The sequence below is a fragment of the Diabrotica virgifera genome, chromosome 7 (assembly GCF_917563875.1).
Source record: "Diabrotica virgifera virgifera chromosome 7, PGI_DIABVI_V3a".
NCBI classification, from domain to species: domain Eukaryota; kingdom Metazoa; phylum Arthropoda; class Insecta; order Coleoptera; family Chrysomelidae; genus Diabrotica; species Diabrotica virgifera.
Window position 1 is genome coordinate 89,504,830 of NC_065449.1, and position 22,491 is coordinate 89,527,320.

At 33.5% G+C, this 22,491-nt stretch overlaps 1 protein-coding gene across 2 annotated transcripts in view; it reads left to right on the top strand.

Moving 5' to 3' along the window:
* Window positions 1–22,491, top strand: part of LOC126888091 (alpha-tocopherol transfer protein-like) — a 72,858-nt gene that overhangs the window by 44,133 nt on the left and 6,234 nt on the right. For both annotated transcript variants that reach the window (XM_050656116.1, XM_050656115.1), the window contains one exon: window positions 15,875–15,977. In XM_050656116.1, the coding sequence (XP_050512073.1) occupies window positions 15,875–15,977 (103 nt within the window). The remainder of the gene's footprint in view (window positions 1–15,874; window positions 15,978–22,491) is intronic.

Below are 22,491 nucleotides of genomic sequence, written 5' to 3' on the forward strand. Positions count from 1 at the left end.
ACTTATGGGTATAAATAATAGATTACAATCTATTTTCAATCCTACAGAATATATGTGTAAAATTTCATAAAAATCTGCCAAGACGTTTCGGAGGAATATGATAACTAACACTGTTACAGGAGACTTTTATGTATATAGAAGTAACTGTAAATTAAATAAGTAATAAAAGTGGCTTAATTTGCTCGTAATTAACCTAGGCGAAAAGTTTATTTTTTTAAATTCGTGTCAAAATATCAGCTTTTCAAATCCCAACGCAGATTTAGTCAATATGTTAATATGGTTATTCAAATTGTTTATAAGCCAAAAATGATTCTACTTTCGTAAAATGTTTTCAGAATGGTAAAAATGACTTCTTATTGATTTTTTAAATAAGTTGAAAATGTAAGTATTCTTCATTTCTGTGGTTTCCACAGAATTGCTGTATCATTATTATTTTCTGAACAACAACATTGCAAAAAAGTTCTTTGTGATAAACAAATCGAATGCAATTTAAACTAATTGACAAATCGTCTTGCATTTTTTTATGCATTATGTGGACTGTTTGGCTCAACATTTCATGCAATATCAAAGTCTTAAGTTCATTTTTGCAAAAGTTATAGCAATTTCTTTATTTTCGAAATTTAGTTTTATTTTGCAATTTCCGAAGTAACAAATAATCAGAACAAAACTCAAAAACTTCCATTTTAAACCTTTGCTTATCTACTAAAAGATGAATAATCTAAATAAGATATATTAAGATATATACTTCATTTCTAAATAAGATATTTAATTACGTTATTTTTACCTGTAGCCATTTAAACGAAAAAATTGTCATATTTGACCCTTATTTGTTAATAATTAAAACTCGTCCGAACTGTGACGGGCATTGTTGTATTTATAATGTAATAGGTATAACTCTAAAAGAACCATTTGCTACCTGGCTGGTCAAGTGTCCTGACAAAAACCTTATTTTAAGGAAAAGTAGTAGAAAGGAAATACAAAGAAAAATATAGCGGTTAAAAAGCAAGCCAGAAAAGACAAAAGATACTACGTAAATCATATGGTAAAAATGTCAGAAAAAGTTGCGCAAGAAAACGACCATCAAATACAGTACAATATCATCCGAAATTTGACAGGGAAAACACTAAACAGTAATAAACAAATCAAAGATAAACAAGGAAATAATATAATTAAATCAGAACATAAAATAATACAAAGATGAAAAGAACCCTGCGAGGAAATATATTCCAAACACCACATATAGACGGAGATAGTGTAATACAGGAAATAAACATTAGAACAGTTGAAATTACCAAAGAAGAAATACAAAACACACTGAATCAACTAAAAAAATGGCAAAGCCGCTGAAAGCGACAAACTACCGATAGATTTAATAAAGGCGGACGCAAACGAATCAGTACAAATGTTACACAAATTCTTTAACAAGATATGGGCCGACCAGGAGCTCCCACAGAAATGGAACGTGGGTTTAACCATTAAGATACCAAAAAAGGGCGATTTAAATAAATGCGAGAATTGGCGAGAAATAACACTGCTAAGTGCCACATTCAAAATAATGTCAAATATCATATTGAATAGACTGAAGCCAGAAATAGACAAGAAACTAAGACTAAGAAACAACCAAGAAGGTTTTCGCGCAAAACGCTCCACTATCGACCACATTTGTATTATATCTGTACCTACCTCTGTATCTTGTCCCTGTACCTCTGTATCTCTTGTACTCTATAATTATCTTGGAACAAGCTGGTGAATGGCAAAAAAATATAAACATGTTTACTTTCACTTTGACTTTGAAAAGGCCTTCGATGGTATAAACAGAGAACAAATGTGGAAGATTCTAAAACTATATGGACTACCGATAAAATAAATCAACTTAATCAGACTATTTTACAGGGAATATAGAGCCAGACTAGAACATGCGGGAAAAATGGTAGTAGATATAGCTATACAAAGCGGAGTTAAACAAAAATGTGTGCTATCCCCGACAATATTTATAATAAAAGCGGACTGAATCATGCAGAAAATAAGCGATAATAAAACAGGTATTAGATGGAAATTGCATAACTAGTTGGACGATTTGTAGTTCGCAGATGACATTTTGTCCCCTAATCGAACATAGCAGCCATAAGCAAAAGAAGATCGACAAGCTTGCAAAATACTCCCAAGATAATGGGCCTGAAGATAAAGACAAAAAAAAACCAAACTTAAAAAAAAACAGCAACCAAGAAACTAAAATTAAAATACAAGCAAGACAAATACAGGAGGTATGTAGATAACTTTACATATCTGGGATCGATCATGGAAAAAAGGCGCTAGTAGAGCAGTTCTAGAAAAAAGGATAGTAAAGGCACAATATGCACTCATTATATAATCATATAATGCATTAAGGTGATACAGTAGCGATCAACAAGTAGCCAAAACGCGTTCCAAGATTGCGGCTCTAATTTTGAATATTTTTTCGAGATATTTGGCACACGTATTCGTAATATAATAAAGAATGGCGGTACAGAGCCCAATTTGAAAAATATATTAATATGTGGAAATTACTCTGTAATTAAATACAATATTAAAAAAACGAGCCCGTACCGCCATTAAGAAGAACAAAAAAATATACTTTCTTCAAATAAACTTTTTTTCCGATGCCTAGATTTTGTGTCATTTTGGAACTACAGTAGAACCCCGTAAATCCGAACCCCGCGAATCCGAACTTTCGGCAAATCCGAACCAACGGAAAATGAAAAAAATTTAAAAATTCAAGACAAAAACTTAAAAACATGTTTATTATACAGAGTAAAGCCAGAAAATTGGACAATGTAGGATTACTAGGACTTTGGCATTTAAAATTTCTTAAAAATAAATATTATACTTTAATATATAGGTTTATAAAGTGTTTATAAAGGTTAAACACAAACTTACTTTGGTTCTCTCGTAGTCAACTTGAGTCCAAAAATATTGTCCACACTCTTGCGAGAACGTTTGGCTACTCAAAATCACAATGAAAGCTTTGAACTACTTGTTAAGGCTAACTTTCGGATAATCTGAACTTTTTGGAATCCGAACAGGCTGTCCCCCCAATTAGTTCGGATTTGCGGGGTTCTACTGTACTAATGAAATAAAAAATTTTAGTAGTTCCAAAATTACACAAAATCTAGGCATCGGATAAAGAAGTTTATTTGAAGGAAGTGTATTTTTTTGTTCTTCTTAATGGCAGTACAGGCTCGTTTTTTTAATATTGTATTTAATTACAGAGTAATTTCTACATATTAATATATTTTTCAAATTGGGCTCTGTACCGCCATTCTTTATTATATTACGAATACGTGTGCCAAATATTTCGAAAAAATATTCAAAATTACAGCCGCAATCTTGGAACGCATTTTCGCTACCTGTTGATCGCTACTGTTTCCTCTTAAGGAAAATCTGGAACACAGGCGATATATCACAGTTAACCAAAATCTAAATATTAATAGCTGGAGAAGAACTGTTACAAGAGATCATGAAAGAATTGGCGTTGAGATGAAGAGAAGTCAAACAAAGAGCGAGAAACAGAGAGCAATGGAAAATACTTGTATAGCAAATTTCGAAAGAATAAAACAGAAAAGAATGCGCTAATCCTGCGAATCAGCCATCTTTGATTTTTGGCTAAGAAACGCAAGAGCGCCCAATACTTCATAATAAGGGAAGGTATTACAAGGAGAGGGAGAGAGAGAGAGAGAGAGGGAGAGAGAAAGAGAGAGAGAGAGAGAGAAACAATACTGATTATTTATCAAAATAAAATTTAAGGTAAACCTAACCTAACCTATCGAAAGGCTCATCAAACAATTATTAACTAAAAAAAAAAAATTGTCAAGGGTATATAGTGGTATTAGGTATATTACATTATAACTTATTCCATCGAAATCTTCCGAAATCCATAATCTTCCATCGAAATAAAATAGAAAATTTTAAAGTCTAGAAAATCCATTATTCATAACTACACCCAAGAAATAAGTTTTTCTAACCTGATTTAAGAGTATAAAAACGAAAACAAAGAATTTACAGCAAATCTTTATCGTATATCCGAGCAAACCACCTAGTTGGCAAAAGTTATAAATAGAATTTGTCTGGGTTCTTCAACTAAATTCTCACGTAAACACGACCAAGGTTAAATATTTTACTTGATATTATAAGTACATTGTTGCCAGTATAACGGATGCCAAAGCGAGCGCTAACTGTATGGAATCATTCTTGTTAATATACACGCTGTATATTGATCGGAAGTCACGAAGAGTCAAAACTATACAGAAGCCACGAGGGACGCAAATGCATATATATATATATATATATATATATATATATATATATATATATATATATATATATATATTGTATTTGCGTCCCTCGTGGCTTCTGTATAGTTTTGACTCTTCGTGACTTCCGATCAATATACAGCGTGTATATTAACAAGAATAATTTCATACAGTTAGCGCTCGCTTTGGCATCCGTTATACTGGCAACAACGTACTTATAATATCAAGTAAAATATTTAACCTTGGTCGTGTTTAAGTGCAAATTTAGTTGTAGAACCCAGACAAATTCTATTTATAACTTTTGCCAATTAGGTGGTTTTGCTCGGATATACGATAAGGATTTGCTGTAAATTGTTTGTTTTCGTTTTTTTATACTCTTAAATCAGGTTAGAAAAACTTATTTCTTGGGTGTAGTTATGAATGATGTATTTTCTAAACTTTTAGATTTTCTATTTTATTTCGATGGAAGAAGATTATGGATTTCGGAAGATTTCGATGGAATAAGTTATATTGTAATATACTTAACAATGCCACTATATACCCTTGACAAATTTTTATTTTTTAAAGTTAATAATTGTTTGATGAGCCTTTCGATAAGTTAGGTTAGGTATATTATTAAATTTTATTTTGATAATAATCGGTACTGTCTCTCTCTCTCTCTCTCTCTCTCTCTCTCTCTCTCTCTCTCTCTCTCTCTCTCTCTCTCTTCCTGTAATCCCTTCCCAGCGCATCCTTATCTGTTTTATTCTTTCGAAATTTGCTATACAAGTATTTTCCATTGCTCTCTGTTTCTCGCTCTCTGTTTGACTTCTCTCCATCTCAGGCCAATTCTTTCATGACCTCTTATTACAGTTCTTCTCCAGCTATTATCAGGTCTTCCTCTTCTTCTTCTTTCGTCTGGTTGGTATTCGAGTGCTTTTTTGGTTATATTATTTCGATCCTTCCTCAGAGTCCGTGTAATTCATTTCCATTTCCTATTTTTAATCGTGACTGTTATTTTCTCTTGTTTTGTTCTTCTCCGTAGATCTATGTTTTTTATTTTATCTGGCCAGTATATTTTTAGGATTATCCTCAACGATTTATTTATAAAGGTTTTTAATTTTTTGCTAGTTGTTTCTTCCTGTCTCTTTCTGTAAATATTTTGATTTTGGTTAATTCTGATATATCGCGTGTGTTCAAGATTTTCCTTAATGCATTATGAATATATAATGAGTGCATATTGTGCCTTTACTATCCTTTTTTCTACATCTGATCTACTAGCGCCTTTTTTTCCATGTTTGATCCCAGATAATATGTAAAGTTATCTACCTCCTGTATGTCTTCCTTGTATTTTAATTTTAGTTTCTTGGTTGCTGTTTTTTAAGTTTTGTTTTTTTTTTGTCTTTATCTTCAGGCCCATTACCCTGGAGTATTTTGCAAGCTTCTTTTGCTTATGGCTGCTATGTTCGGTTAGGGGAAAAATGTCATCTGGGAACTACAAATCCTCCAACTAGTCATGCAATTTCAATCTAATACCTGTTTTATTATTGCTTACTTTCTGCATGATCCAGTCCGTTATTATTAGAAATAATGTCGGGGATAGCACACATCCTTGCTTAACTCCGCTTTGTATAACTACATCTACTACCATTTTTCCCGCATGTTCTAGTCTGGCTGTATATTTCTTGTCAAATAGTCTGATTAAGTTGATGTATTTTATCGGTAGTCCATATAGTTTTAGAATCTTCCACATTTGTTCTCTGTTTATACTATCGAATGCCTTTTCAAAGTCAAAGTCAAAGTAAACATTATGTTTATATTTTTTTGCCATTCACTAGCTTGTTCCAAGATAATTGTAGAGTACAGGAGATACAGCGGTACAGGTACAAGATACAGAGATGCTGATAGAGTACAAATGTGGTCGATGGTGGAGCGTTTTGCGCGAAAGCCTTCTTGGTTGCTTCTTAGTCTTAGTTTCTTGTCTATTTCTGGCTTCAGTCTATTCAATATGATATTTGACATTATTTTGAATGTGGCTCTTAGCAGTGTTATTGCTCGCCAATTCTCGCATTTATTTAAATCGCCCTTTTTTGGTGTCTTAATGGTTACACCCTCGTTCCATTTATGTGGGAGCTCCTGGTCGGCCCATATCTTGAGTTTGTGTAACATTTCTACTAATTTGTTTGCGCCCGCCTTTATTAAATTTATCGGTAGGTTGTCGCTTTCAGCGGCTTTGCCATTTTTTTAGTTGATTCAGTGTGTTTTGTATTTCTTCTTTCGTAATTTCAATTGTTCTAATGTTTATTTCCTGTATTACGTTATCTTCGTCTATATCTGGTGTTTGGAGTATATTTCCTCGCAGTGTTGTTTTCATCTTTGTATTATTTTATGTTCTGATTTAATTATATTTCCTTGTTTATCTTTGATTTGTTTATTACTGTTTAGTGTTTTCCCTGTCAAATTTCGGATGATATTGTACTGTATCTTCAGGTCGTTTTCTTGCGCAGCTTTTTCTGACATTTTTACCATATCATATACATAGTATCTTTTGTCTTTCCTAGCTTGCTTTTTAACCGCTATATTTTTTCTTTGTATTTCCTTTCTACTGCTTTTTCCTTCTTCGGTTGCTTCTTTTTGTAACATTTTTTTTAAATTTCTTTCTTTCTTCTCTTAGTTGCAATAGTCCAGAAAAATAAGGTTTTTGTCGGGACACTTGACCAGCCAGGTTGCAAATGGGTTTTTTGGAGTTATACCTATTACATTATAAATACAACAATGCCCGTCACAGTTCGGACGAGAATTTTAGTAATTAACAAATAAGGGTCAAATATGACAGTTTTTCGTTTAAATCGCTACAGGTAAAAATAAGGTAATTAAATATCTTATTTAGATTATTCACCTTTTAGTAGATAAGCAAAGGTTTAAAATTTTTTAAATTTTGATCCAATTATTTGTTACTTCGGAAATTGCAAAATAAAACTAAATTTCGAAAATAAAAAATTGTTATAACTTATAAAAAAATTGTTATAAAAATGAAATTAAGACTTTGATATTGCATGAAATGTTGAGTCAAACAGTCCATAATGCACAATAAATTTGAAGACGATTTGTCAATTAGTTTCAATTTTATTCGATTTGTTTATCACAAAGAGCTTTTTTTGCAATGTTATTGTTCAGAAAATTATAATAATACAGCAATTCTGTGGAAACCACAGGAAAGAAGAATACTTATATTTTCAACTTATTTAAAAAATCAATAAGAAGTCATTTTTAGCATTCTGAAAACATTTTACGCAAGTAGAATCATTTTTGGCTTCTAAACAATTTTAATAACCATATTAACATATTGACTAAATCTGCGTTGGGATTTGAAAAGCTGATATTTTTACACGAATTTTCAAAAAAAAACTTTTCGCCTAGGTTAATTACGAGCAAAGTTAGCCACTTTTATTACTTATTTAATTCACAGTTACTTCTATGTACATAAAATTCTCCTGTAACAGTGTTAGTTATCATATTCCTCCGAAACGGCTTGACCGATTTTTATGAAATTTTACACGTATATTCTGTAGGACTGAAAATAGGTGGTAATCTATTATTTACACCCATACGTTATAAGGGGGGTTGCCCCCTGCCACTTTTTTATTGTTTTGGAGAAAATTGTCTACCTTCATTTTATATTATGTACCATTAAAAATATATACAACCCTTAATTTTCACCTTTCTGCCACCAACCCCTATTTTTTAATAGTTATCTATTTATTTACATCTATAAAATTCTCCTGTCGTAATGTTAGTTGCCATAATCCTCCGATACCGCTTGAACGATTTTTATGAAATTATATATGTATACATATACTTGTATATGTATACATAACATTTTGTATTGTTAGGTGGGTATATGTGTACATAACATACTTTACAAAACTACAGGTATATATAAATTAAAAAAATAATGATCAAAGTCCATCAACAAACTCCGGAGATATTAAGCGCAACATATCTTTGAAAAGTTAATTTCATTTTTTGAGTGCACGGATTTTAATAATTCCGCTCCACAGACCACGAGTCGATTTTGTTAGGACGTCATTTTTAAAGATATATTAACAACTCTGTTCAAGTTTACTCAAACTTTTACACATAAACTATATACATACCTTGAACTTTAAAATAGCGCTAGTTAGGTTTCTTAATTGTTATAAAGAAACTAGCTGTGAATTAAATAAAAAAAAGTGCCTAACTTTGACCGTAATTAATCAAGGTAAAAGTTTTTTTTAACATTTATGTAAAAGTACACATCGAAAACAATGTGATAACTACAGGGGTAATTTGTGTTACTAAAAGATAAATTTTTCATATCTACAGTATTTTTTGATAAAATGCATATTTTTCGAGGTATTCTCAAAAAACCCTCTAAAAAAGTCGATTTTTTCGTCGAAAAACTGTTACTTTCAAGCGCGAATAACTCGAAAAATATTAGTTTTACGAAGAAAATGTAAAAAATATTTCTTTCTTAGAATTACTTTTTACATCGATTTACATGCTTAAAATGCAATCAAAATTTCCCGTCCCCGAGATGGGGTGGCAACCACCCCAAGCTTTTAGCGTACAGCGGCATGATATAGAAAATGATCCTTGGCCTATTCCCTACGCCCTACCTTCTGTGAAAATTTCAAGTAAATCCATGCTGGACGAAAAAATTGCGAGTCAAAATGCTTCATTTCCTCGACTATAGAAGGAGGAGAAACAATCAGTAAATGTAACGAATATAAATACCTGGGTATGATTATGAAAATCACGAATGATGGAACACTAGACGGAGCCGTTAAAGAACGAAACACTCAGGGCAGGAAAGCAATTAGGCTCCTAAACTCAGTACTCTGGGACAAGCAGGTAAACAACCAAAACAAGAAAAAGATCTATAACGCCGGAGTGAAAAGCATTATAACATACAGCTGCGAAGTATGGCATATGAAGGAAAAATCAAAACGAATGTTAGAGATCACCGAAATGGATTTCTGGAGAAGGGCTGCAGGAAGATCAAGAAGAGAACATGTCACCAATGAACGGATACGAGAAATAATGAAGGTCACACATACAATAAATGACGAAACCAACGAAATACAACTACGATGGTTTGGTCACGTATAAAGAATGCATGAAGACAGAATCCCAAAACAAGGGCAAAAATGGAAACTGCAAGATAGAAGAAGATGAGGTAGACCGAGGAAAAGTTGGCAGGCAGGAATAAACAAAGCCATGGATGAAAGAGGTCTGCAAGTAGATCAATGTACGGACAGAGAGGAATGGCGAACGGGTATCGGAAGACGAAGAACGTTATAAACCGATAATATAATAATAATATAAAAGTACCAGCTTTTTAAATCCTAAAGTCTAGGGATGGCGCTTGTTGAACAAAAAACCGGTTTTTGGTTATACGGGTTTTTTTAACTTACGGTTCAACCTGGCGGTTATAACCGGTCAAAAAATCGGTTGTTCCAAAAACAGGTTTTCGGTTTTTTTTTTAATCAAAAGCAAATACTCAATAAGTTATAATGTTACATTTATATTGCACTTTAGTTTGCTCAATTTTCCTCCCGAAAAATTCCCCAACCAATTCAACATATAAAAATTTTCCCAGGCGCTTTCAAGTTACCCTAAAAATGGGCCAGGGTACCCCAGTCTCTGATTCGTCGCTCGTTGTAGACGGCGTCGGCGTATATTGCGTTGTCAATAATTGGGATATTCCCAAAAGTGATGATCCTATCGATCTATCAAAATGTCCCTTGGATCTATCAAGTTTTAAAAAATGTCCAAATGACTTATAGGTATTTTACAAAATAAATTCGATAAACCAATTCAGTATTTACTTCTCTATTGCCATCAAAAAATTTCAGTAGGTAATATTTTTTAATACGTTTGTATAATACCTACCATTTATTTCGTAAGAATTATTTATTGTTTAAAAATTACATAATGGAAATTCCTAATCGTATTTCGGTATTCACATTATACATGAGTCTCAAGTCTCAAGTACTCAAGTATAAACAATTTTTTAGCTGATGATGGTTGGAATATCGATTTCAAGCAGTTCACATACTTTTATGTAAATATTATCATCACATGCACCATTTCACCAGTCTTTGAAATATTTATTAATCTAAATAACTATTCTCAAAATTGTTTCATAAAAGCTGATGTGACACTTTCGTCCAGTTCTCTATTAGTAAATAAAAGTTTAATTATGGTTGTTTGGGTTAATTACTTCGCATTTATTATTTATAATATTATATGATTAAGATCGAAAATATATAAAAATTTCTTCATTTTTCTCTAAATTAATTTTTTTCCACAGGCAACTTATTCGGTTTTTCAATGGTTATTACTTTAAAAAGAAAAAAACCGGTTATAACCGGGACAAAAAAACAACCGGTAAAACCGGTTGTTTCGAATTAAAAAAACTGGGTTTAGGTTATAACCGGTAGGTTTTTTCCATCCCTTAGTCGATTAATTTAGTTTGCAGTCAATACTAACAAAGTTATTCAAATTGTTTATAAGCCAAAAATGACTCTACTTTACTAAAATATTTTCGGAATGATAAAAATGAGTTTTTATTATTTTTTTAAAAACTTTGAAAACATAACTATTCTTTTTTCATGTAGTTTCCACAAAATTGCTGTATCATTATTATTTTATGAAGAAAAGCATGCTTTATCATTGCAAAGAAAAGGATTTTTTATTAAACAAATTGAATAAAATGTAAACTAATTGACGAATCACCTTGAAATTTTTTGTTATAGGTATCTGGACTGAACATGGACTGTTTGACCCAATTTTTCATGTAATATCAGTCTTAAGTTTATTTTTGCAAAAGTTTATTTTTGCAACTTCCGAAGCAACAAATAATCGTACCAAAATTCAAAAACTGCCATTTTAAACCTTTGTTCATCTACTAAAAATGAATACTCTATCTGATATAAGATATTTAATTACTTATTTTTACCTGTAGCGACTTAAACGAAAAGACTGTAATTTTCAGGGCCGTGCCGTTCTATGATGCGGTGAGGCAGCCTCATCAGGCGGCATCACAAGGGGGCGGCATAATCAGTAAAATCTAATATCTTCTTCTTCTTCAAGTGCCGTCTCCTAATCGGAGGTTGGATATCATCATCACTATCTTTAATCTATCCACCTCTGCTCTAAAGAGTTCTATAGAACTGCATCTAAACCAGTCCCTTAAATTCTTTAACCGTGACATTCTCCTTCTTCCAATGGACACGCGCCAACTCGTAACTCTTAATGACAAACTTTTTCAAATCAAAATGTACACCGGCCAATTCGTAACTTTTTTACTACCTGACCCTCCCAACTTGCAACTTATACAGGTGAATTCGAAACCATTGTTTAATTCTAATTCTATTTACACATAAAAATTACATCTACTGGTAATGCAGCAGAGTTATGCTCCACGTAACGTAGAGCCACACCCAGAGCTTTAGTGGCATCTGCGTGTGACACTCAATATGACACGGAAACTTCTTCCTCGCTTTCTTCATCTTCATTAGTCATTAGGGTTGCCTTGAGGTTGAACCAAGTCTACAATGTATTCATCCGTAAATTCTTCGCTCCCTTTGTCGTCAGCTTCAATCCATTCTGTAATTACACTTTCTTCTTAGTTTTCTGATCCATCTTGTATAGGGGAACGGGGGAAAATGGAGCTTATTCAAATTAGAAATCAAGCCATGGAGTTAACGACTAAGCACAAATGATGACACTGGCTCTGCATCAGTGACATCAATCTGAGATGGGTGGAAGAGGGAGAGAGACAGGCACAGCGACTCAAAATCAACGACAAAGTAAACTTTCAATCATTAGTTAGGCTAACTTTCGGATAATCCGACCTTTTCGGAATCCGAACAGGCTGTCCCCCCAATTAGTTAGGATTTGCGGGGTTTTACTGTATATAGGTACCTACTATAATATCTGCGTTCCAATCGGCTGGTAGTCTGTTTTGTTCATATTTTTTGTTGTATTAGCTGGTTTATTTCCTTATGTAATTCTCTTCCTCTGTATTTTTTTCCACTGTTATTTCATTTTCTTCTGCTGCTTTTCCGTTTTCTATGTTTTTAATATTTGTTTTTGTACGTTTTCTTCTGTGAAAATTTCTACTTCGTTGTTATCTTGTTCTTCTTCATCTGTTTCCTTCATACCGAATAGCATTTTTTCGTAATATTCTTCTCATATTCTGCTGATCTGTTTGTCTTCAAACAGGGTTTCTCTTTTTTTTTGTTTTTTAGTACTCTTGTTTTAATGCTGGACGTATTTTTTTATCTGACTTTTTTGTAAAATTGTTATATTTGATGGTTTTCTGTCTTTTTTAATGTCCTCCAGCGAAACCCGTCATTTTTCTTCTTTTTATTTGTTGAGTTTGCTGTGTTTCTCGCTATTTTTTATTCTTCCCTGTTTTGTTTTGACGGATTGGTTGTTTATCCACGTCATTCTAGCGTAGTTTTTTAGTTTTCTGCTTTTCGCAGTCTTGATCGTACGTAAATTACACATTTAAAATTGAAAAGGATTTATAGGTTCCAAATTAGCTAAAAGACGGTGTTTCAATCCCTGTTTGTGTATTATCGCTCCAAACCCTTCTTGGCAGTAGCGCACCCAGTGGGGGGGGTTGGGAGTTAAACCCCCTTTCCCCCAGGGCATATGAAAAATATATAAATAATAGCAGGAAAATGTAACTTGTCTTTCACAAAATATAGAAAAAAATTTCGACGCCCAAGCCCTCTAGAGAAAAATTCCCCCTTCCCCCTAGAGAAAAATTATAGGTGCGCTACTGCTGCTTGGATGTGTCCCGTTTTTTTCAAATTTATGATATGGTCACCCTACAGTAGAAACGCTTCTTAATTCACGAGAGTATTCTACACACTTGTTCTTAATCCAGGATACAGTTTTTTGTGTCAAATTAGAATTTCATAATGGTAGATAAGTTTATTTTAATTTTCTAATCTATTTCAACAGTAGGGCCCCCGCATACTGCAGACTTTTTACCTGCCGATAGTTTAGTCGGGTTGGGCAAAATTAAAGATTTTTCTTTTTAAAATATGTAAGAATGTAGTTCGTTTGGTATAGCATGAGTGCTTTAATTTTTTTAAGTATGTATTCTATTTGTTTTTAATTTTGTAGACTAGCACACTTAACTACTTTATGTAATGTGAAATTTAAGACTTACTACTATATTTTAAATATTTTTCAAAATATTATTTTCTATATCCTTACATAAAAAAATACATTGAGTGTATGAAATAAGTAAGCAATGTTTTAAACATTTTTATTATTTTCCAGACACCTTTGCACCTATTAGTTGAACAAATTATATTATTAAAAATTTTGTACTTACTTTACTTAAGCCGTCCTCTTGTACCCTACGCTGTCGAGGTAAAAGTTTTGTAATAAAAAATTAAGAATTCAATTTTAACACTTCTATAATATGTTATAATTGAGCAATTAGACCAGCAGATTCGGCAACTGGTTATGATAAATTCATCAATTTCAATGAACATACTTTTTAATTTTTTATTTTTGCAGTGAAAAAAAAATACATTGTTAATTATACAAAAAAATATCATTAATATATCACAAAAATATTTTTTTCAACATACTACAATAATCAATTATAAAAATATCCGAAGTCTAAATTCCAACATTTGAGGTGACAACAGCGCAGTGGAAGCCATGAGGACATAAACTCAAATATACGGAGACCACTACAACCGCAAACTGAATAAATATATATTTGGATGCCATCAAAACCGTTAAAGTGATTTTAGATATACAGCAAGCGAACATGGCGCGCCTGACGGCAATTGCTCCAAGTAATGTGTATATTATTATACAGATAACGTGACTGAGGACGTCCGGCCAATATTTTGTGTAAGCATTGTAGGAAGTGGTACCTTTCATTTGCGATACATTTTAAGGAAAGTCCTCGTGGCAACCGTATATCGGAGTTCACGAAGACCTGGAAGCCACGAGAGACTACGGTTTAACATGGGGGGACGTCATAAGATGCTAAAAATAAATATATATATATATATATATATATATATATATATATATATATATATATATATATATATATATATATATATATATATATGAGTAAATATGAATAGTTTATTCAAGAAGAGTGGTGGACCCAACGGACCTGAGTTGCCCGGTTACGTAAGTAAAATGTGTTGTCCGGATAAGGGTTAACCAGAAATGTAGAATTGTCAGCTTTATGCAAATATCGGTCTTAATAATAAAACAAAAATTCAGAAGAAAGCGGTAGTGTAATCAAATGTAATTCACATTAGAAAAAGAAAAAAGTCTTAATTAATTACATAATATTGAAAAAACTATTCGAAAATTATTAAGTCTTCTACGTCATCTTGTTTTAATGAAAGCCAAAAATGCCGTCTGTTTTCAGGTATGAGAGACACCTCTAAATTTGTCGCGTAATTTACTAGGAATTTCTGGTTTATTTTGTCATGTGTTTATTTTAACGGATGTTAAATCAGGTGATGTTTACGCATATGACAGTATCTGAGAAGATACTGCCTTATGTCATTATATAATACAAACTTTGAATACAACATGAGTATCTACTTTACTAAGTAGATACTGCCATTTAAATTCACATTAAAAATTATGTTCCAGATCTGTATAGGCAAACAGCAGTAATTAGTTATTTATTACGTTGGATACTGCCTGTTCCCATCACATTGAGAGTTACTTTGTTAGTTACTGCTTTTTGCCATTGCTAGTTCTGTTACAAGTTGACTATAAATGTGCACCAAACCCTTTGTAAAAGTTAAAGCAGTTACAGCTTAGGTAGGATAGATTAATAACTCATTTTTGATAAAAATGTCACTTACTGCCTTTTACCTTAACATGTTCCAAGTTTAGTTTTTTTGTTTTTCGGCTATACTGAGCGGTGTTTATTGTTTATGTCTGATCCTTTCCGCTTAGGCATAGGTGACAAAACTGTCACATAAACTCTGCCATGTAAGGTCCTACCTTCAAATTTCCAACCAATATGGTTGATGTCATGCGATGCCAGGGGTTAATCTGGAAATATTTTTAATATCCTTTAAAAATCCGACAATATAATGTAAACTGAACAGTTTAAAACAACTCAAGGGTATTTACCCTTATATTTTGGTGGCTTAAAGCATGTAAACATATGATAACACTGATGATTGAATATTGATTCCGAAAACATTTTGTTGTTATATAACCCTTTTTAGGGATTTTAAATATACCTTTTACAAGATAATGTTTTTATTTTTTGTGATTTATGGTATTCAGCAAGTTACAGGAATTTTTCCGTGTAATATTTTTATTCTCAGCTCTTTTGTAGCCGGAATATTGTGTGCGCCACTCATTTTTACGGCGTTTAGCGGTTTTTTATTCTTGTTTTAAATACCTGAATCTTTTTCATGATATTCTCTTATCATTATCATCCTATTATTAAAAAACTACAAACTATGTCATTTGTGCATACATATGTATGCGAAATAAAATCTAATGGTATATGACATTATTTCTTGTATACATTATAGGTCTATCTTCACAAGTCTCTGGAGGAGTTACATTTACATGTACCACAATCCATTCTACCAGTGGAGTATGGTGGCAATGAACAATCTCTTGATACTTTATATGGTAAGTAGTACTAGTTGTACAGTAAATGTGATCAAATTATATCTAAAAAATGGGCACCTGTTACTTAGCAAAAATCTAGTGTAAGGTTATTAGTAGTTTCAATCAACAGAGTTGAGGCCCGTCAAACATGTTTATAAACTGTAACACCAGAAGGGCCTGCGCTTGACAAATACCTAGAAGTTCCGTAGCCGTCATTTTGACGCTCGTACTTAGACTTAGAAAGAGGTCCATGTCACCAGCCCCCTTTTTCAATTTGAGGGTCAAAAAAAGCTCATTCGTTTGTATTGCGTTAGTACTGGATTGTATCACCCTTCATTCGTTTGTACTGCCCCCACTCTTTTAAATCTGCCTGGAGGGGCTGGTGACATGTCATCCCCCCCCTTTTCGATTTGAGGGTCAAAAAAAGCTCATTCGTTTGTATTGCGTTAGTACTGGATTGTATCACCCTTCATTAGTTTGTACTGCCCCCACCCTTTTAAATCTGCCTGGAGGGGCTGGTGACATGTCATCCCCCCTTTTTCGACCTGGGGGTCCGGGATGGGTATGTTCGTTTGTACTGCGTTAGTATCGGATTGTATCGTCCTTATTTTGTTTGTACTGCCCCCACCCGTCTAGATTTGCCTGGGGGGGCCAGTGACATGCTACCCTCTACTCTGCACTTTTTGCCTTCTGAATGTCGAAAATAGGCTATTTCGTTTGTACTGCGTTAGTACTGGATTGTATCACCCTTCATTCTTTTGTACTGCCTCCACCCTTTTAAATCTGCCTGGAGGGGTTGGTGACATGCCATCCCCCCTTTTTCGATATGGGGGTCCGGGATGGGTACGTTCGTTTGTACTACGTTAGTATCGGATTGTATCGCCCTTATTTTGTTTGTACCGACCCCACCCGTCTAGATGGGCCTGGGGGGCCAGTAACATGCTATCCTTCTACATTTAAAACAGGGGAGGATTAATGCTAGGAGTAAGGACACAAAATTAGCCAAAACTATTATAGTAACACCGCGGGTGTAAAATTTGGTAAATTCGTCAAAAATGTAACGAATTACATTTTGAAACTGAAAAACAGGCTTGCAAGCCACTCTCCATTGGGAATGGAAAGTTACACCCTCAGATGGATCTGAGTAGTTCTACGCTACCGATTTGAAAAATGGTACATGTACCTACTTGTTGGACATATTTTGAACACCATTTTCGATCAGAAATCAGAGAAGCGACCTTGCCTTTTCTTACTAGGAAGAAATTTATTCATCCCCTCAATAAATTTTACAGTTTTACACGCTATCGATATGAAAATCAAAGATCTCATTTCAACCTCTCTGGATAACTGATTTACTGAAACATACATACGGCAGAATTCATTGGAATCGAAAATTATTAAAAGTATTTGGAACATTAAATGAAAAATTCCCACAATCAATATCTTTCTTACCATCTAATGTCAGAGACCAGATAACAATAATTGCCGCTGCTATGTTATGGTAATTTTTTTTCTAGAAAGGTTTGTATTGTTCATTTGTGACTGCAATGAGATTCAGAATTTCCGTATTCCATTTGCAAAATAAATATAGTGTCAAAAACTTGCTTATACATTTGACGCACTGTCCGTCAACGTGTTAATTGACTCTACAGATTCAGTGCCAAAACGAGACATTTTTATAGAAAAATATTTGCAAATATATGAAATGCCAAACTGACCTATTAAATAAACAATGACAGTGCAATTTTCGATTTTTTTACTATGGGATTATCGCTGTATAGAACAGGGCGGATCTGTTTTGAAGTGGATGTGAGAGGTGGCATTCCGATTTTTGCAGATAAAATTAGGTGACAACTTCAGTAATTATAACTAGCTTATGCTCCTTCTCAAATATGTCCGGGACATTAATAAAAACAATAAAATATTTAAAAATTTCGAAAAACATCGATTTTTTCAATCGTTTTTAAAACGATTCATTTTGGAACAAAGTCGTAGGGAAACAAAATAAAGATAATGGAATTTTTTATGATATACGACTATAAAATACACTTAATAGATTTTGCATAATAATTTTGCAATCTAATTTTTTTTACAAATGTTAAAATTTTTTATAAACTCACTGAACAAAAAGTAGACCATTATGTAGAAGTTTGCTAATTTTTTTACATATAAAGATACGCCCTACCTATCTAATACATTTTACAGAACTTAAGTTGGTTTATTTAATCGGCCTCAGCAATGTTTTAAAGTTATACACAATTTTTTGGCTTATAAACAAATACAGTGAGGACGTTTGAGTTACTAAATACGAATAAATTCATTTTTCTGTTATTTATCAAATAAATATTTTTTTCTGTTTTAGGACAACAGTAAAATGTAGCTCGAATTAACTAAATTAAATACTTTCTTCGGTTTGTCTCAATTAATGAAAAAAAAATTCGGACACCCTGTATAAATAATTATGTAATAAATAGAGAATTGAATAATCTTTTAAATAAGCTAGCACACGACCCACATTTTCATTTAAAAAATCATCGATTACGTCATCACACCCAGATGGATGACGTTAGTAGTATAATAGATATCCCAAAAATTATAATTTAAATATAAAAATCGACCTGTTTAGGGATTTATCTCCAGAGTTGCCCATTCTCGAGAAAATGAATTTATTCCAACTCAAACGTCCTCACTATATTTGTTTATAAGCAAAAAAATTGTTTATATCCTTAAAACAGTGCTGAGGCCGCTTAAATAATCCGATTTTAATTTTGTAAAGTGTATTGGATTGGTAAAGTACCTCTTGATATGTAAAAAAATTAGCAAACTTCTAACAGGTATACTTTTTGTTCAGAAAGTTTTTAAACATTTAAACTTTTTCTAAAAAAATTTAGATTGCAAAATTATTATGCAAAATCTATTATGTCGATTTTAATGAAATTTGGTGGACGGATTGAGTATGTTGTAAGAATTTTCTAAGTAAAATACGAAGGTTCTAAGTGCAACCCAAGTGGTTGAAAAATATTGAATAAAAAGAGGCTTATTTTGCCTTCTTATTTTGTATTTATTGCTATTTTGCAGAAAGGATAATCATTTAAGATATTTTATACCAGTCGTGTCGTATATCATACAACATTCAATTATCTTTATTTTATTTCCCTATGACTTTGTTCCAAAATGAATCGTTTTTAAGTTACAAGCAATGAAAGTTGAACTAAATCGACGTGTTTCGAAATTTTTTAATATTTTTAATAATGTTCCAAACATATTTGAGGAGGAGCATAAGTCAATTATAATTACTGAAGTTGTCACCTAATTTTTTCTGCAAAAATCGGAATGCCACCTCTCACATTCACCTCAAAACAGATCCGTCCTGGTCTATACAGCGATAATTCCATAGTAGAAATCGAAAATTGCAATGTCATTGTTTATTTAATAAGTCAGTTTGGCATTTAATATACTTGCAAATATTTTTCTATAAAAATGTCTCGTTTTGGCACTGAATCTGTAGAGTCAATTAACACGTTGACGGACAGTGCGTCAAATGTATAAGCAAGTTTTTGACACTATATTTTACAAATGAAATACGGAAATTCTGAATCTTATTGCAGTCATAAACGAACAATACAAACCTTTCTAGAAAACAAATTACCATAACATAGCAGCGGCAATTATTGTTATCTGGTCTCTGACATTAGATGGTAAGAAAGATATTGATTGTGGGAATTTTTCATTTAATGTTCCAAACACTTTTAATAATTTTCGATTCCAATGAATTCTGCCGTATGTATGTTTCAGTTAATCAGTTATCCAGAGAGGTTGAAATTGTACAACGAAGAGTGCATTTCGGAATGCGCCGCATAAGATCTTTGATTTTCATATCGATAGCGTCTGAAACTGTAAAATTTATTGAGGGGATGGATAAATTTCTTCCTAGTAGGAAAAGACGAGGTCGCTGCTCTGATTTCTGATTGAAAATGGTTTTCAAAATATCTCCAACAAATACATGTACCATTTTTCAAATCGCCACTACTCCGAGATCCATCTGAGGGGGTAAATTTCCATTCCCCATGGAGAGTGGAGAGTGGCTTGCAAGCCTGTTTTTTAGTTTCAAAATTTAATTCGTTTCATTTTTGACGAATTTACCAAATTTTACACCCGCGGTGTTACTATGTGCAAGGTTTGGCTAATTTTGTGTCCTTACTCCTAGCACTAACCCTTCTCTGTTTTAAATGTAGAAGGGTTAGGGGTAGTACAAACAAAATAAGGGCGGTACAATCCAGTACTAACGCAGTACAAACGAAATAGCCTATTTTTGACATTCAGATGGCAAAGAATGCATAGTAGAGGGGTAGCACGTCACTGGCCCCCCATGCCAATCTAGACGGGTGGGGGCGGTACAAACAAAATAAGGGCGATACAATCCGATACTAACGCAGTACAAACGAACATACCCATCCCGGACCCCCATATCGAAAGAGGGGGGGATGGCAGTACAAACGAATGAAGGGTGATACAATCCAGTACTAACGCAGTACAAACGAAATAGCCTATTTTCGACATTCAGAAGGCAAAAAGTGCAGAGTAGAGGGTAGCATGTCACTGGCCCTCCCAGGCCAGTCTAGACGGGTGGGGGCAGTACAAACAAAATAAGGGCGATACAATCCGATACTAACGCAGTACAAACGAACATACCCATCCCGGACCCCCAGATCGAAAAAGGGGGGATGACATGTCACCAGCCCCTCCAGGCAGATTTAAAAGGGTGGGGGCAGTACAAACGAATGAGGGGTGATACAATCCAGTACTAACGCAATACAAACGAATGAGCTTTTTTTTGACCATCAAATCGAAAAAGGGGGGATGGCATGTCACCAGCCCCTCCAGGCAGATTTAAAAGGGTGGGGGCAGTACAAACGAATGAAGGGTGATACAATCCAGTACTAACGCAATACAAACGAATGAGCTTTTTTTTGACCCTCAAATCGAAAAAGGGGGGGCTGGTGACATGGACCTCTTAGAAAGCAGTTGTTCGTTACTTTAATTCAAGTTAAATGCAAATTATTATAAAAAGCTATATTTTACTAAACGTAGAACTTATAATAGTAATACCTGTAATTTAATATCTAAATGTAAATGAAACAAATGCGTAATTTATATTACGTAAAAGTGTAATTACTTCTGACATTTTGAACAATGTATGTGCTTTTTAATTTGTTTAGTACGTTTTCCACATACGTATTGTCTACAAATATTACATGTTTCATAATGTTCCCTTTAGGAAGGAATAAAGAAGGAATCTATTGTCTTAAACGCCGTATGGTACCAATGATACTAGTATTTTGGTTTTTCAACTTTTTTAACAGTTCGAATCTCACCAGGGTGAGAAATTTTTCGTTTATTATAAAATAATAAATGAAGATAGTTTCTGTCCTTGTGGGATCGGTACTCACCGTAGGGACCGCAGACGTTCGGATACAATTAGCGTCTCTTTGTAAAGACAATGACGTCGACTTTGCAAAGTAACAAGACACTTACTCAACACACACACTACACAAGACACTAGGTACCTAACTTCAAAAATTTACCGTACCTACCATGCCAATGGCCATTAGTTGTCGAGGCATTAACTAAATAAAAAAACTATTTTAACAATGGCAAAGATGTAAAAAAGTAGTCGGTAGTGTATTCCTCCCTTTTTTACAAATGGCTAAAGCAGTTTTCTGGTAGTGACTGAGTTTTGCGTTCGTTATCCTTTCCTAAATACGGAAATCCATTACAAAATATTTGCTGTCAAAGTACACCAAGAGCCAAAAATCAATGCCAAACTTATTAGGTTTATTTGCAATGTACTGAAGAAATGGACAGCGAGTTTTAGAAGGAAATAGCTACTCGTCGCTGGTTAAGTTTGCACCTGGAATATTAGCACATTTGTCAGTTTTCAATCAATTTGTTCCAACCTTCTGATGCTAACGCAAATTTATCTGTGGTAATTTGCAAGGTTCGAGTGCCCTTTAAGTCAAATCGCAGGTACTTCATTATCTCCTTGAACCTATTTCTGCTCATAGTTTGTTTGAAAACGGGTGGTCCCCATACATGGGACCACAAAAGATCCAAGTGACTCACGTTATAGGTACCACGAGCAAACGGAACAAACGGAAAGCAATAAATGCTTTTAGCTCTGAAAGAGAAATGCGTTAGGTTTGATTGTCGGCGGGCTTCAGTCTCTGTGCAGATACTTATGTGACGTAGCATTGAATCGTTGGTAAAGGATCTTCAAGACGTTAGCACATTATTCTCTTGAACATATCGTTTTGCAAAATCAGTTGGATCCGGAGATTCTCTTAGAGCATTTTGTTGATTGCGACGTCCTACTCCACTGGAATCAACACAAGTCCACCCTGTTCCTTCACTGGAAATAAAGAGATCTGAGTGAAGGTTAAAGAGCATAAGGGACAATATACAATCTTACTTTATTCCTTTACTTATATTTAGAGCTCGGGAAATATGCACTTAAAAGACCCTAAAATATGCATGC